Source organism: Leguminivora glycinivorella, chromosome 4 (genome assembly GCF_023078275.1).
Source record: "Leguminivora glycinivorella isolate SPB_JAAS2020 chromosome 4, LegGlyc_1.1, whole genome shotgun sequence".
In the NCBI taxonomy this organism is placed as follows: domain Eukaryota; kingdom Metazoa; phylum Arthropoda; class Insecta; order Lepidoptera; family Tortricidae; genus Leguminivora; species Leguminivora glycinivorella.
In genome coordinates, this window is record NC_062974.1 from 20,537,280 (window position 1) to 20,551,596 (window position 14,317).

The following is a 14,317-nucleotide window of genomic DNA, read 5'->3' on the forward strand; positions in this document are numbered from 1 at the left end:
CATTATCCTAGCTACTCTATTGAATCTCCTTCGTCCGCCGCGACGCCGACTCCACGCTGCTTGCTCTGCGCCTCACCGGCGCCCGATCCACACTTACGCGAATTGATTGTTTATCACGTTCTGAATTATCTATTGTGCTGTGTTGTTGACTTGTGACATTTTCTGTTCAAATAGACTTTTTAGAGAGAACATTTTGTGGTTTGATTGAAGAAAGAACCCCGCTACATCACCCACACTGGTGACCCGACGTTTGGACAATTACCGCAGCTTTCTTCTGGTGAATTTCCATAACAACCTACGGAAACCGTAAGTCAATCATAATGTCTGATAACGAAGAAGAACGTGCTAAAAGTGGATGTTTTTATATAAGTATTTGTGTTTATTATTTATGTTTAGTGTGATAGATATTATAGTATTAATGGTATTTAGTAGTTATGTATATAAGTAAATATTATGATGATTATTTAATGTTATATACATGTATTTAATAGAGGTAGGTAGGTACAGTGGTTACACCACAGCGCGACTACACCGAACGACCACGGGCGCGCCATCTGTCGCAGCTGTGGTGCTTTACTCAGGCCACACGCTACAACCATACCGAGCGCATCGATCAGCCGCTTAGTTCCTACGCGCGCCAATAGATGGCGCTTTCGCTCTCTTGGGAAACGGGACAATGACGTCATCTTTTTCGTGCATGCTGCCCGTAGTAACGAGTTATTAGACGTTATCACGTCAAAAGTGGCAATATTGTCGTGTGTGTCGTCTCATGAAAATGAATACGAGTATGAAAATGGGACGTCACTCACCCTGGGCGCACACGGAGGCGACAGTTGCACGGCGACATTTTTTGTCTCTGTCGTTACTACATGCGTCCAAGACAGAGACAGCCTTACTCTGACATCTTACTTATTACAGATTCATAAGGGATAACAAAGATAAACAAATGATCAGTTCCATGCATCGTGTGCAATTACCGTCATTAGAACATGCAACAGCCCCTCTAGCACATCTTGCCTTGTCGCGCGCGAGTCCATACGCGACAAGGTAAGTTGTGGAAAAGGGTCAGATATCGATACTGAAGAGAGTTTTATTAAAAGGTACTTCACTAGTTGTCACTGTCACTGTCACTGCTACATGACATAAACAGAGACTCAAAAGTCACAGAGTTCATTTCATACAAATCACATCAGTAAAATAATATATTGAAATTGAATTTCTGCTTTTTGTTTATTGTTAATGTTCTAGGTCCCAAGGAGTAATATTTTTTCTTGTAACGTCGGTTCTTGTACAATATTCCCAATCATTTGCGCCGTGTGTTTAAAAGTCGGTAAAGTAAACGTTAATAAACTTTTATTCATTTTACCAGTGATACTGTTCTTTGACGTGTTTATTTATTGAATAAATGGGTGATTTAGTGGGTAAGTTATATTTTTTACAAGGATAATTAGTTAAAATTGTGTTTACTGTTTATTTATCCTAATAAAAACAATATTGTTTAGAAATCACTACTTGGCCGAAACATCTTAATGCATTCTACAAAGTCACAAGTAATGCCCTGGCATTTGAAGTTAAAGCAACAGGCAATGCTGCCCTAGGGTTGTCACGCAAACCGGCCAACAACTGCGATTTTTGGGTAAAATAATCATTTATACTTGTCTTATTTATTCACTTAATTCTTTTAATATTACAGTGTTTCCAGTTAAAGTCTATGGTATTATAATTGACAATTATTTCCTATATCCACATATTAAGGGCTAGACAGGGGTTTTCAATATGTCACATTGTTCAAATGTAATTTCTGCAAGTCAACCTAACTAATACTCTCAATATTACCAATTGGATGTCTTTGGCCTGATATGATGATAATTTAATAACAATTAAGGATTTAAATTTCTAAAAATTTTATCCATAATTCCTTGTAATCTCTACAGATCGTTTTGGGGGAAAATCAGCGATGTTACATCAAGAAGATGAGCAGTCGTCACTGTGAGTCAGCAAGCACACCTGGCGTTCTAAGTGGTGATGAGTACCACAGTTTCTGGCTGACCTGGGCCAACGGCTCTGTGCGCCTCGGCAGAGACGGATTCTCTGACCCCATTGTGTCCTGTATCACTGATGTGAAGGACATGAAGTATGTCACATTCTCTGTTGTTGAGCAGAGAAATCCAGTGCACTGGAGGTTTCAAAGTAATTGCAACCAACCTTTTTTTTAAATTACAAATGGGACCTGTAATTTTTGTGCACATGCATTGCACATATTTTTGCATGTTCATTCAGACTCCTGAGGAGTTGGAGGATCAGGATTCCCAGGGAAGTGATGTGTTTTTTTGCCCATGTGTTTCTTTTAATTTTATCTTACCTGATATTAGGTCCTTTTTATTGACTGTTCTATCATATGGGTAAGAATAGTTTTTATATTATTATAGATTTGTTTTCCAATTTTTTTTTATGTTTCAGTACCACCATCATTAGAAAAGACCAAATTCAAACCCATAACGGGTGGTGAGCTTCACTGGGTCTCATATCAGCCAGGACATGATCTGCCTGAAGATATGCTTGTGGGTGGGTTTGAGACGGAGAACATGTTCATTGCCCGAGCCAAGCACAGGGGTTCATTGACCCCTGGCAAGTATGTGCGGTCCATAGGCAAGGCTTATATACCTTGGGGAGGACAGGCACATGAGAAAGCTGATATTGAGGTAATTTTTACATAGATGATTGTTCATTGTTAATCTCATAACAATACAATACAATACTCTTTATTGCACACCTCACATAGTTTACAAGTAATGCACAAGAAACAAAAACAAATTAAACAGAGGTAACAACAGGCAGTCTTAAGGCTTAAGAACGATCTCTTCCAGACAACCTTTGGGTACTGGAGTTAATATAATCAGAATATATGGTAGGTGGCTCTAAGAAATATGAGAAGTAACAATGATGAAGTCTAATTTAATTTTGCTTCTTTATCTCAAGTTAAGATTGTTGTTGTATGTGATAAATGTATGGCTATCCCGCACACTTTATTTATTACTCAAATTCATAAATCCCTTTCAATATGTATGTATTTAGATTAGATTAGATTAATTTATTTCTCATTGAAAATGTACATTGAATTTTACATGTCAGAATAAAATAAAATGAATTTACAAAAAGATCGTCGTTATCGTTACACAATGTCAAAATAATAATAAATTATAATAAAGGGAGAGCAAGCAGCTACACGGGCGGTTCTACAAGGCCTGCTCGCATCGGTGAACTGGTTACGATTCGGGGACCTCTTCGGAGAAACCGAGGGTTTTGCCTGTGCCATTGCGGACGAAGTTATGATGACGAACAACTACCGGAAATATATCCTGAAGGACGGTACGGTCGACATTTGTCGGGCATGCCGCCGTCCCGGAGAGTCACTCAGGCATATCATTTCCGGTTGTTCTCATCTTGCTAACGGCGAGTACTTGCACAGACATAATTTCGTAGCCAGGATTATTCACCAGCAACTTGCTCTTCAATACGGCCTTGTGGACCGCGAAGTACCGTACTACAAGTACTTACCTGCGCCAGTTCTTGAAAATGGTCGTGCCACGCTCTATTGGGATCGATCTATTATCACTGACAGGACTATTGTAGCCAATAAGCCTGACATTGTGATAATAGATCGACTGCAACGCCGGGCAGTGCTCGTTGACATCACCATCCCCCATGATGAGAATCTCGTGAAAGCCGAGAAGGACAAGTCCAGTAAGTACCTAGACTTGGCTCACGAGATAACCGCCATGTGGGATGTTGAATTAACGATCATTGTTTCGATAGTCGTTTCAGCGAACGGTCTCATAGCGAAGAGTCTCGACCAACATCTTAAGAGACTCTCGCTAGGTGGCTGGATCAAGGGCCAGATGCAGAAGGCGGTGATCTTGGACACGGCGCGGATAGTCCGACGGTTCCTCTCTCTGCGGCCCTAACCACCGGCAGCTTGGGCCCTGCCCTGCTGCTGGCGGCACCCTAGGTTAGGTTTTTTATAATGTGTTTATATATTTTTTATATTGTTTTGTATGTGTTTTTGTATTTTACTTTTATATCCATATTATAAAAAGCTTAACCTAAGAAGCAAAATAAATAAAGCAAATTATAATAATAATGGTCTAAAATCTAAATCATTCGATGTCAGTAGTAAAATTAAGTATACAGGAAAAAATAAAAAATATATAAGATATACAACAAAATACCTATCATATATCAAAAGTGACAAATAACTACGAGTATAACTATATTCGGCTAGGACCTCCTAGGTATATAATGTCAATCAAAGTTACATATATTTTATTTAAAATGAAAACAATTAATTGTACATATTTTATTCTTTATATTCTTTGACAGAATAAAGCGTTTTGTTCAATTTAACATACTTATCGTCGCCTACCACCACCCATAGCTTTGCTTAGTTTGGGTCTGGGTTGATCTGTCTAAGGTGTCCAAATGTTACAAATTCTAATTGTCTTATTATACCTGATTCATCTTTTTACAGCTACTATGTGGTTTCGACGGGTCCTGGGTCCCCACTTGTGACGACAAGATACCAGTAGGCGCGTTCATTGCCGGCTATTCTGAAGACAACCTTGAGAGACTGTATATCGGGCGCGCGGTGCATGAAGGACACCTGATCCCGGGCAAAGTAGCCCCATCACACAAAGTGTGCTACATACCGTACGGAGGCAGAGAGATATCCGTGAAAAAGTTCGAGATTTTGGTGTCTCCGAAAGAGAATGACAGATGTGTTAACAAAATATTCCTGTCAGACAGAGTGTCGTATGTGCAGCCGGATATTGAGGAATATGATGTGCCGGACTCAGATTACTCTAACGAAACTGACGAGGAGAATGTGTAAGTATTTAAAACATTGTTTTTCGAAGTATAGTTGGTCTTAATTATTTGCTTACTCTAACGGCTCAGCCACGATATTGGTCTGATCACGACAGCGGTGAGCGGTGGTCATACATTGGAGCGAGACACAGCGATGAGATTTTTCATTCGTACTTATGGCTGCCGCTCACCGCTGTCGCGCTTAGACCAATGTGGCTGAGCCGTAAGTGCGTTTTCACATTATCCGATATCGGGTGTAGGAAGGGTTTTAAAGGCAAAAATCAAAGATGGCCGCTCAAATATATGGGATATCGGTCCTACATCCGATATCGCATCGGATAATGTGAAAGCGCACTAAGTATTATTATCAGGGCCCGTAACTTTCATGCCGATGACATAAAGTTGACGTCACGCTGCATATAGGATGATTCAAGAATCAAGAGTTTTTTATTTAATAATTAATCATTATTCATCAATCATTTTAATCATGACTTCAAAACTAATCTATTCATACGTGAAATGATTAATACCTACTCGATACGTGAAACGGAAATTAAATTTTGTTTACTTTTTGACCGCCTTCCAAATCTCAAAGGAAGGGGTTATCAAGTCGTCTGTATGTTTTTTTTTTATTTTTTTTAATGTTTGTTCCTCGATATCTCCGTTGTTACTAGACCGATTTTGAAATTTTTTTTTTTGATTGAATGTATATGCATACAGATTGGTCCCATTTTTCTCAGAACCCAGTTCTGATGATGGGATCCTGGAGAAATCGAGGGAACTCCTCAAATCTGAAAGTCATACATATGGTGATTTTTGTGTTTTTAAAGGAACAGCATGCATTTACGTACGGAACAGTGACATTTGGTGCAGTGGAACTCCTGATGATGGTCAGAATGGAACTCCTCAAATCTGAACGGCACACTTATAGTGACTTTGGTATTTTTATAAGAACAGCATGCACTTACGTCCAGAACAGTGATATTTGGTGCAGTGGAATTGCTGATGATGGTCAGAACGGAACTCCTCAAATCTGAACGGCACACTTATAGTGACTTTGGTATTTTTATAAGAACAGCATGCACTTACGTCCAGAACAGTGACATTTGGTGCAGTGGAACTGCTGATGAAGAGTGAGCCGCCCCTGGTTAGAGTTCCGTTCTGATAATCATTCTCATCTGTAAGTACTTCAGAATCATCCAGATTTCAAAATTGGTTCAGAAATGACGGAGATATCGAATAACAAACATTAAAAAATATACAGACGAATTGATAACATAATCCAACATTTGAAAGTATTTATCACCAGAACCCCAAAGGAAGGCGGTTTTTTTTTTCTTAAAAATTATTAAACATACATTTTATTAAATAGTTTTGTTAACATATTTCAATAAATTATAAAAACAAAACGTTTCCTTTTCGTTTCACGTAATATCAAGTAGGTATTAATTATTCCACGTATGAATAGCTTACTTTTGAAGTTGTTTGTAAATTGATCAATGAATAATGATTAATTATTAGTTACCTACGTTAAAACTAATTGAATCATTCTCTATGCAGCGTGACGTCAAATTGATGTCATCGGCATGAAAATTACGGGCCCTGATTATTAATAGGGTGTGAATAATCTGTGAGAGTGTCCTTAACGTCCTTAGGACAAGACCAAGGGGAGCTTTATGCTCATGCTCTTTTTACATTTAAGGGCCATTCAAATTGTTAATCACTTCTCAAAGTCTGTATTGCCTTAGCAATATATTTGGTTTTTTACAGTTTGGCAAAACCCAAAAAAATAGTAGAATTGGATCTTTTTTTTTCATAGCTACACTTACTGTTCTCATACACATAAAACATCAACATCAACATAAGTGACTCAATAGTTGCCTCATGCAAAATTAAGTGCTTTGGTGCAATACTGTTAACTTTTGTGTGAATTTTATTAAAACTGAAATCTTCTCGAGGCTGAGGCGTAGGGTTAGAGCCAGCGTAGCTTTATTTGACGTTCATATGCGCATTGTAATATGCCTACTTGAAAAATAAATATTTCATTTTCATTTTTTTCATTTTTATTAACAAAATTCAATTAAAATTAAATACATAGCCCCTATTATTTTCTATACCAATATTATCCACTACAGTCTGTTTAATTTATTTTCAGTGCCTTTTGAAGATCCTGAAAAATGAAGTGGTCCTATACTAGCTGTAAAATACTTTCACGTAGTTTGAAAAGGACATTTTGAAGGTGCTTACATCTTAGTCCTGTTTTTAGTAAGTACTTAACTAATTCAATATGATCCTGATCTCACTAATTGCATTTATTAATACTTTGCAAACGTAAACTACCTATCTAGGTAAAATAATTAACCACAATAAAAAATCAAAATGTTTATTGAGTCCAAGCTATGCGTGGCTTACATTTTTATTGTTGTGTTCTGTGTTTGTGTTCTTTTAGTTGTTCTCATAAAGTAATGATTCATGATGGACATTGCATATTGGTTACACATTGTTTACAATAATAGGTCCTAGCTGATGGATGATGATAACCGTCGTATGTTATTTGTCGTAACCCTCGACTTGATTTTCTCTGGTTTCAGCGTAATTAAGGTTTGTCGTACAATAACGTAAACGCAATTCACACCATAGTAATTTGTAATATTGCCCAGACTTTAGACTCGATAACTTGACATTCTCAATCATAACACGGTTGAACGTCACGTCTTGTCACTATTCTTAGATAAGCCAAAGAGGTTCCAACATTTACGGCACTTAAGAGTTCTGTGTTCTGTGATTTAGGCCAAAAAGGTTACAGCATGAAAAACGGGCTTTGGTTATGGTATGGCAAAAATTAAAAACGCTCATTGCAATCAAAAAGTTTGCATTCGGGAGTGCGTGGTAGGTATGTCAAACCCACAAAGGTGTATAGGAGAACCTTAGTCACAAATTAAGGCCGATAGAGAGGTCAAGTAAATAGCTGTGTTTCGTTTTCATTAACCAAGTAATGACGAATTCAAAAGTAATTCAAATGTCAAGATTGCCACTAGTGCGACACATTGACTTCTCTTTCGGACTGTGAATCAATGGCACTTGTCAAAAGAAGTTGGAGTATTTACATCGATTACTTACACTTAATAAAAATGCAATAATTGAATAATTTTTGGTTTTATGCACGTATAATGAAATAGTTAAAGAAAACAAAAAATAACTAAAATTCTATGGCTTCTTGTCAGAATCCTTAATAATTAATTGCCTACTAGCCACTTACTTAATTTAAAATGTTCTCGATATGCTGGCCATGTGCTTGTATGCATGCTTCGTACCTTAATAATGTATTTCGATGAACTACATTTAGATCACGTTGCCGTATGGTGTTAAATGCCTGAATAATTCGATCTTTTAACATTTCTTCATTATCCACTTCGGCAGAATACACGTCGTTTTTGATAGCTCCCGATAAAAAGAAGTCCAGACAAGTTAAATCCGGCGACCTCGGTGGCCATCGCTTAGGTCCGAATCGTCCGATCCATCGATCTCCAAATAATTCAGACAACTTTTCACGGATTGCCACAGTGGAATGAGCAGGGGCTCCATCGAGTTGGAACCATGTTGCGTTTCTTATTTCCTCCGGCAGATTGTTGTAATACTGTAACAAAGTGCCATTTATCAAGTCTAAAAAACGGACCGTATTTAAATTACCATCGATGAATACCGGACCAATTATCGTATTTCCGTGTACAGCTGCCCAGACTTTCACAGAGAACCGATATTGGTGAGCTGTCTGTCTCATTAAACGGGGGTTGTTCGTACTCCAATAATGGGTATTTTCTAGATTCCATTAGTAAACGTTGATTCATCGATCCAGATAACATTTTGTGCGAATGTTATATCGCGTCTGTCCCCATGGCACTGTTCCATGAACCACTCACAATAAACTTGCCGCGCTAAGTAATCTCGCTGCAACAAAGCCTGCACTTTTAAAAATTTGTATGGATGCTTCTTATTCTTTTTTAAAACTTTGTAAACAATACTATTATTGACACCAAATAACAGACCCGCTCTCCTTGTGCTGGTAGTTGGACGTTCACGGAAGTGCTGAAGAATCCGTCGTTCCAGTGCCAGTCTGACGTTAAATGCTGCACCAGGCCCTTGTGGCGGCTGCACTCTGCCGGATATGGGCAGGTCGTCCCGCACACGTTTCACAGCGTTCACAATGACGCGGCCGTTCGCAGGATGCCTCCGGTTAGGATTCCGCTCCCGGTACAAATTGAGAGCTCGAGCAGCATTGCCTCTCGTTTCTCCGTAGAGCAAAATCATGTCACATAATTCTTATAATGAGTTGGTTTTAATGTTTTAAAATGTACCTTTTTACTTATTTAAATTTAATTTAGGTTAAAAGAAAACGAAGTGTAAATTTAAAATAATTTAATAAAAATATAATTTTAAACATGTAAAAACATGATTACAATAATAACTACAATATTATGCAGTGCAATAAACATAGTCATAGCGTGGAACTGTCTACAACTCATTGACTCGAGCACCAAAGAACACGCCAGCGTGAAATCAAGCATCACAAATTTTGAATTTCGAATCGTCCTGTGGATTCTGACCACAAATTTTAAATTACGAATTATAATATCGGAAGTATGTCTTCTGTTTTTGGACATTTTAGAGACACTTTAAGTCGAAATTTTATTGTAGTTCAGTGGGACGTTTCATTGTGAAAATAGTGTGTAGCTGGCAGACACTCAACTTATTTTCGACCTTAATATTTAAGCCATGAGGATCTCGTAGTCTGGGAAGCCGAGCTCCTGGCCGGCGAAGGAGATGTAGCAGGTGCCGTGCGACTGCTGGACCTGAGGTAAGAATATTAATGTTATGAAATTTATAAAAAAAATATTAATAAGTAATATGAAAGTACGAAGTTAATTTTAAACAACAATACCTACAATCTACATCAGTGTAATTCTGTGGGTTCTAGTGAAAACTTGGTTGCCGAGTGAGATATTCAAAAGAGGCCACGATACTTCGATTTTAAGAAAGCGTAAGTACGGTCACCAGCAATATAATATCGACAAAAAGAAGGCCGCAAAATATCTGACACGCTCTTATGCGATACTAGCTTTTGCGCGCGGCTTCTCTCGCGTTAAATTCGAAAATTGCGGAATGCTCCACACAAACTTCCACCACACCTCGGACACTGGCGATCAAATATATGAAAGAGGCGCGTTCCTAGCACACATTCTAAGCTCGTGTAGGTGAACGCGTGCTATGCTTGTATGAGTGAGATACGACAGGTCGACTATTCGCGTTTTTGACAGACGGTAACTGTGAGGTAACCGAGAGGGGGTGGGTGGCACTTTCAGCGGGGAGCGGGAGTGGCCATACTGTACGATAGTACTCTTTATTATACTGTGCTTCCACCCCCATTTCAGGGAAGTGGGAGGTTAGAAAGAGACAAAAAGTAGCCTATGTCACTCTCCATCCGTTCAACTACCTATCTCATCTTAAAAAATCACGTCAAATCGTCGCTCCGTTTTGCCGTGAAAGACTGACAAACAAACAGACACACACTTTCCTATTTATAATATTAGTATGGATGTAGAAAAAAGATTGTGTCAAATATTTTTGCGGCCTTGTTTGTGCGATATTAATGCCGGCGACTGTACACCCGAGGTATTGAATTGTTATAACTGCAAAACTGTTAGTTAGGTACTGGTTATATTACCTTGCCGATAGTCAGGCTGCCCTCGTGACGAACGCGGCCGACGTACAGCGGCTCACCGTCTTCAGACTGACCAGCTTGGAACGCGCCGGGCGGGATGGCTGACCCGCTGGACGGCACCCAGTTGTTGAAACCGCCCACTAGCACCTGAAGGCAACATTAAAACGATATATTTATGTCGTGTAACAGACCCAGAAGGAAATTTTTGAAGATAAGTAACTATGTATTTGATATTGTGTCAGTTGTAAAGATGTCGCTGTATTTCAGTGCTGTCAGCAATATTGCTGCCAGAAATATCCAAGCGAGCTTATAATCTATAAATAAAATAGATAACTTATAATGTAGAAAAATATCAGCCGTTTTATTATAGGTAGGTATATATCGTTGTCTGAGTACCCTCAACACAAGCCTTCTTGAGCTTACCGTGGGCCTCAGTCAATATATTCTCAGTCATATTTCTTATTATTTTATTTATTATTCAACGATAGGTGTATGATATTTCGCCTCGGTCTAGTGTGTTTTTATAAGTACTTGGTAGAGTTGGTAGATATTCCGCGAATTCCCACACGAAGCGCTTTGCTTCTTCTTTTCCTATGCGCGCTGCCAAAGATCGAATTCCTTGCCGGCGGCTATGTTTCCGAGGTCATAATATAACCCGGCAACCTTCAACCAAAAGAGTGAACAAGGCATCTTCTGGGCCAGCTCACTCCATCGTAGGCCACGTCTTTGCCTTTGGCTAGTCTGTGGCCAAGAGTAAGCCCATTTATCAATAATAATAAAAAAAACTTAAGGTTATATAGGTATCAAGGAAGATACAAAAGTAACTAAAACCAACCTGGTACTCGTCCTTCCCGTTCTCAATCCCTCCCCACGGCACGTACGCGCGGCCGTGGCTGGCCACCAGCTTGCCGGGCAGCGTGGCGCCCTCGTGCTGCGCGCGCGCCACGTACATGGGCTCGCCCGACACGTCCTGCCCCCCCACCACCGCGCCGGGGGGCACCTGGCCGCCCGCCGCGTCCAGCCACTGCCCGCCCGCCGCCGCCGCCGCCGGGCTCACGGCCGGGTAGCCCGCGCCGCCCGGGTACCCTGGTGGGGACGCGTACAGAGCTGCCGCTTGCGGCGCCGATGGAGGCACTGCACAAATTCAAAAGTTGTAGTTTTGTGTGCTGTAAGGCTGAGGCTGATCAACATGCCAGCAGCGGGTCGATTGATAAAGCAGTCTAAGATCAGGAAAGACCCTGTAGTAGACTAATACGGGGACTCGTGAAATGGTAATCAACTGTCTTGCTGAAAGGACAGTAAAAGTATAACTAGCTGACTTTACCGCACGACTAGCTTATCGGACATGGGATTCTGTTAGTAATATTAGCTACTATAACCAAACAAATTTGCTTGCATGTGACGTTTAGTTTAGATGTTAGTGGTTTGTGAATATTGTAATGGTGATAGATTGCCAAACATTCGTGATTCTACCTACATGTTATTCTAAAATGAGGTTAAGGATAGACTATTAATATAAAATGATAATTTAATAATTAGATATTGAATCAGTAACTTCATTATTGTTAAGCTACTAGCTACTTTTCTCTACCTTGACTACGGTATGAAAGGTTAAAGAACTGCAAATCAAATCTAGCAACTAATTATCGATGGCTACTGCATTATTTGTCCGTAAAATTCGACAAAAAATTAATTTCATTCGGCTCTAAAGTTAAATTACATATGTTTTCATAACTAAACCATGCATGAGGCAAGTAAAATTTCAATTTCATTGACCTATGAACGTATTAAGACACAGACGAATACGTTGGTTTTTGGTGCATTCTGTGTTTGTATGGGTGGGTTACTTACTATTAATATGCTGATTAACACAATGAGTTGAGCAAGATAGAAAGAATCCGCTGTTAACAAAAACATTCAAAAGCGAAGAACAAAAGACCGGAAGAAAGCTACAAATAGTAACTGTCAAAATGTACCCAACGTACCACACAAATCAATTCATCACTCCAATGCACCGATGTCACAACGAAAGTCACTAGTCCCTTTATAACGTATAATTTAATTTAGTAGTTAGATTACAAATAGATACATTATTATGTCAGCCAATCAACTAAACATCCATCGAGCGTTAATAATTTTGTATCGTGCATCTATTGAACATCAAAGCGTCAATTTGGAAGAGGAGACTCAACGTTGCCCGCCGGGCGCGGAGTAGTGCTTGATGCGCCACTGGCCGCGTGCGCCCCAGCCCGTGCGCACGCCGAAGTGCACGATGGGGAAGGGCGAGGGGTCCTGCCATTCCAGCAGCACGCCGCCCGTCTGCCCGTCGCGCACCATCAGGCGCCCGCAACGCCACTCGATCAAGAACTTCTTAAACTCGTTAGGATTCATCAACCCCGGCGTCGGGACGGTCACCTACGGACGATTACCGTTTAGGTATAGTGGCACAAATCCACATCGAAAACAAACAATGACCGACAACCGGTTCTACGCTACCTTGTCTGGCTTCTGCCTGCAGTACCTAATGACCGACTGCGTGTTCTCCCAACCGCCGAGCATTATTTCGTACATGGGGTCGGCCTCCATCGGCGCGCTGGTTAGACAAATGTGTGCGTTGTGGGGCCCGCGGTAATCGAACTCCAAGCTTCCGCAAGCCACCGGGCCGAATTTATATTCTAACTGGTCCGGAGTATCGAATTCTGGCGATTCTGCGCGGATAAAAGAGTAAATTTAGAGTCGTTGGGTACATTTCGTCCACAGTTGTGCTGGGACTAGTGGGTGTTGTCATACCTTCGATCTTCCAGGTGCCGGTGGCGCCCCAGCCGGTGCAGACGCCGACGAAGCCGATGACGAAGGGCTCGGGGTCCTGCCACGACACGAAGGGGATGGCCTCGCCCTCACGCCCGGCCGAGATGATGCCGCTGTCCCAGCGGACCCAGAATCCGCGGAATTCACCCGCGTTTAAGATTCCGGGTGTGTCGGCTTCAGCCTTTTCTGGTTTGGTCCTGTTTCTTCTGATCACGCTCTTTGTGTTGCCCCATCCTCCGATGAAGACCTGAAAAGACACATAAATTTATGAACTTCAAGTTGCACACCTTTTTCTTAAAGTCAATTAAACAGATTAATAGCAATTTTTTTAAGAAAAAAAACCGCCTTTCTTTGGGGTTCTGGTGATAAATACTTTCAAATGTTGGATTATGTTATCAATTCGTCTGTATATTTTTTAATGTTTGTTATTCGATATCTCCGTCATTTCTGAACCAATTTTGAAATCTGGATGATTCTGTACTTACTTACAGATGAGAATGATTATCAGAACGGAACTCTAACCAGGGGCGGCTCACTCTTCATCAGCAGTTCCACTGCACCAAATGTCACTGTTCTGGACGTAAGTGCATGCTGTTCTTATAAAAATACCAAAGTCACTATAAGTGTGCCGTTCAGATTTGAGGAGTTCCGTTCTGACCATCATCAGCAATTCCACTGCACCAAATATCACTGTTCTGGACGTAAGTGCATGCTGTTCTTATAAAAATACCAAAGTCACTATAAGTGTGCCGTTCAGATTTGAGGAGTTCCATTCTGACCATCATCAGGAGTTCCACTGCACCAAATGTCACTGTTCCGTACGTAAATGCATGCTGTTCCTTTAAAAACACAAAAATCACCATATGTATGCCTTTCAGATTTGAGGAGTTCCCTCGATTTCTCCAGGATCCCATCATCAGAACTGGG

The 14,317-nt window shown here is 40.4% G+C and overlaps 3 protein-coding genes across 6 annotated transcripts in view; 1 reads left to right on the plus strand and 2 right to left on the minus strand.

Moving 5' to 3' along the window:
* Window positions 1-206: 206 nt before the first annotated feature.
* Window positions 207-7,178, plus strand: LOC125225836. 2 transcript variants are annotated; one of them, XM_048129696.1, is made up of 6 exons: window positions 207-306; window positions 1,503-1,636; window positions 1,935-2,190; window positions 2,461-2,702; window positions 4,529-4,884; window positions 7,019-7,178. In XM_048129696.1, the coding sequence occupies exons 3-6, from the start codon at window positions 1,974-1,976 to the stop codon at window positions 7,026-7,028; spliced, it is 825 nt and encodes a 274-aa protein (XP_047985653.1). In that variant the 5' UTR covers window positions 207-306; window positions 1,503-1,636; window positions 1,935-1,973; the 3' UTR covers window positions 7,029-7,178. The 2 variants fall into 2 exon arrangements, with proteins under 2 accessions (XP_047985653.1, XP_047985652.1); XM_048129695.1 differs by lacking the exon at window positions 207-306 and adding an exon at window positions 1,186-1,421.
* Window positions 7,179-8,318: 1,140 nt separating this feature from the next.
* On the minus strand, window positions 8,319-9,171 carry LOC125225246. The gene is made up of 2 exons (XM_048128856.1): window positions 8,910-9,171; window positions 8,319-8,500 (listed from the first exon to the last, which is right to left on the minus strand). The coding sequence occupies exons 1-2, from the start codon at window positions 9,169-9,171 to the stop codon at window positions 8,412-8,414; spliced, it is 351 nt and encodes a 116-aa protein (XP_047984813.1). The 3' UTR covers window positions 8,319-8,411.
* Window positions 9,172-9,264: 93 nt separating this feature from the next.
* The window catches only part of LOC125225835 (C3 and PZP-like alpha-2-macroglobulin domain-containing protein 8), a 30,612-nt gene continuing 25,559 nt past the window's right edge, over window positions 9,265-14,317 (minus strand). For 2 of the 3 annotated variants that reach the window (XM_048129693.1, XM_048129692.1), the window contains exons 3-8: window positions 13,373-13,637; window positions 13,079-13,290; window positions 12,775-12,997; window positions 11,418-11,716; window positions 10,586-10,729; window positions 9,265-9,713 (exon numbers count right to left, since the gene is read on the minus strand). In XM_048129693.1, the coding sequence (XP_047985650.1) occupies window positions 9,630-9,713; window positions 10,586-10,729; window positions 11,418-11,716; window positions 12,775-12,997; window positions 13,079-13,290; window positions 13,373-13,637 (1,227 nt within the window). In that variant the 3' untranslated portion in view covers window positions 9,265-9,629. The remainder of the gene's footprint in view (window positions 9,714-10,585; window positions 10,730-11,417; window positions 11,717-12,774; window positions 12,998-13,078; window positions 13,291-13,372; window positions 13,638-14,317) is intronic. The other variant, XM_048129694.1, reaches the window with a different exon arrangement.

Coding starts and splice junctions, on each gene's coding strand:
- LOC125225836 (XM_048129695.1), top strand. Junction 1,637..1,934: donor CCAACAACTGCGATTTTTGG/GTAAAATAATCA, acceptor TAATCTCTACAG/ATCGTTTTGGGGGAAAATCA. Junction 2,703..4,528: donor ATGAGAAAGCTGATATTGAG/GTAATTTTTACA, acceptor ATCTTTTTACAG/CTACTATGTGGTTTCGACGG.
- LOC125225246 (XM_048128856.1), bottom strand. CDS start 9,171: ATGATTTTGCTCTACGGAGAAACGAGAGGCAATGCTGCTCGAGCTCTC. Junction 8,501..8,909: donor TACCAGCACAAGGAGAGCGG/GTCTGTTATTTG, acceptor ACTTTGTTACAG/TATTACAACAATCTGCCGGA.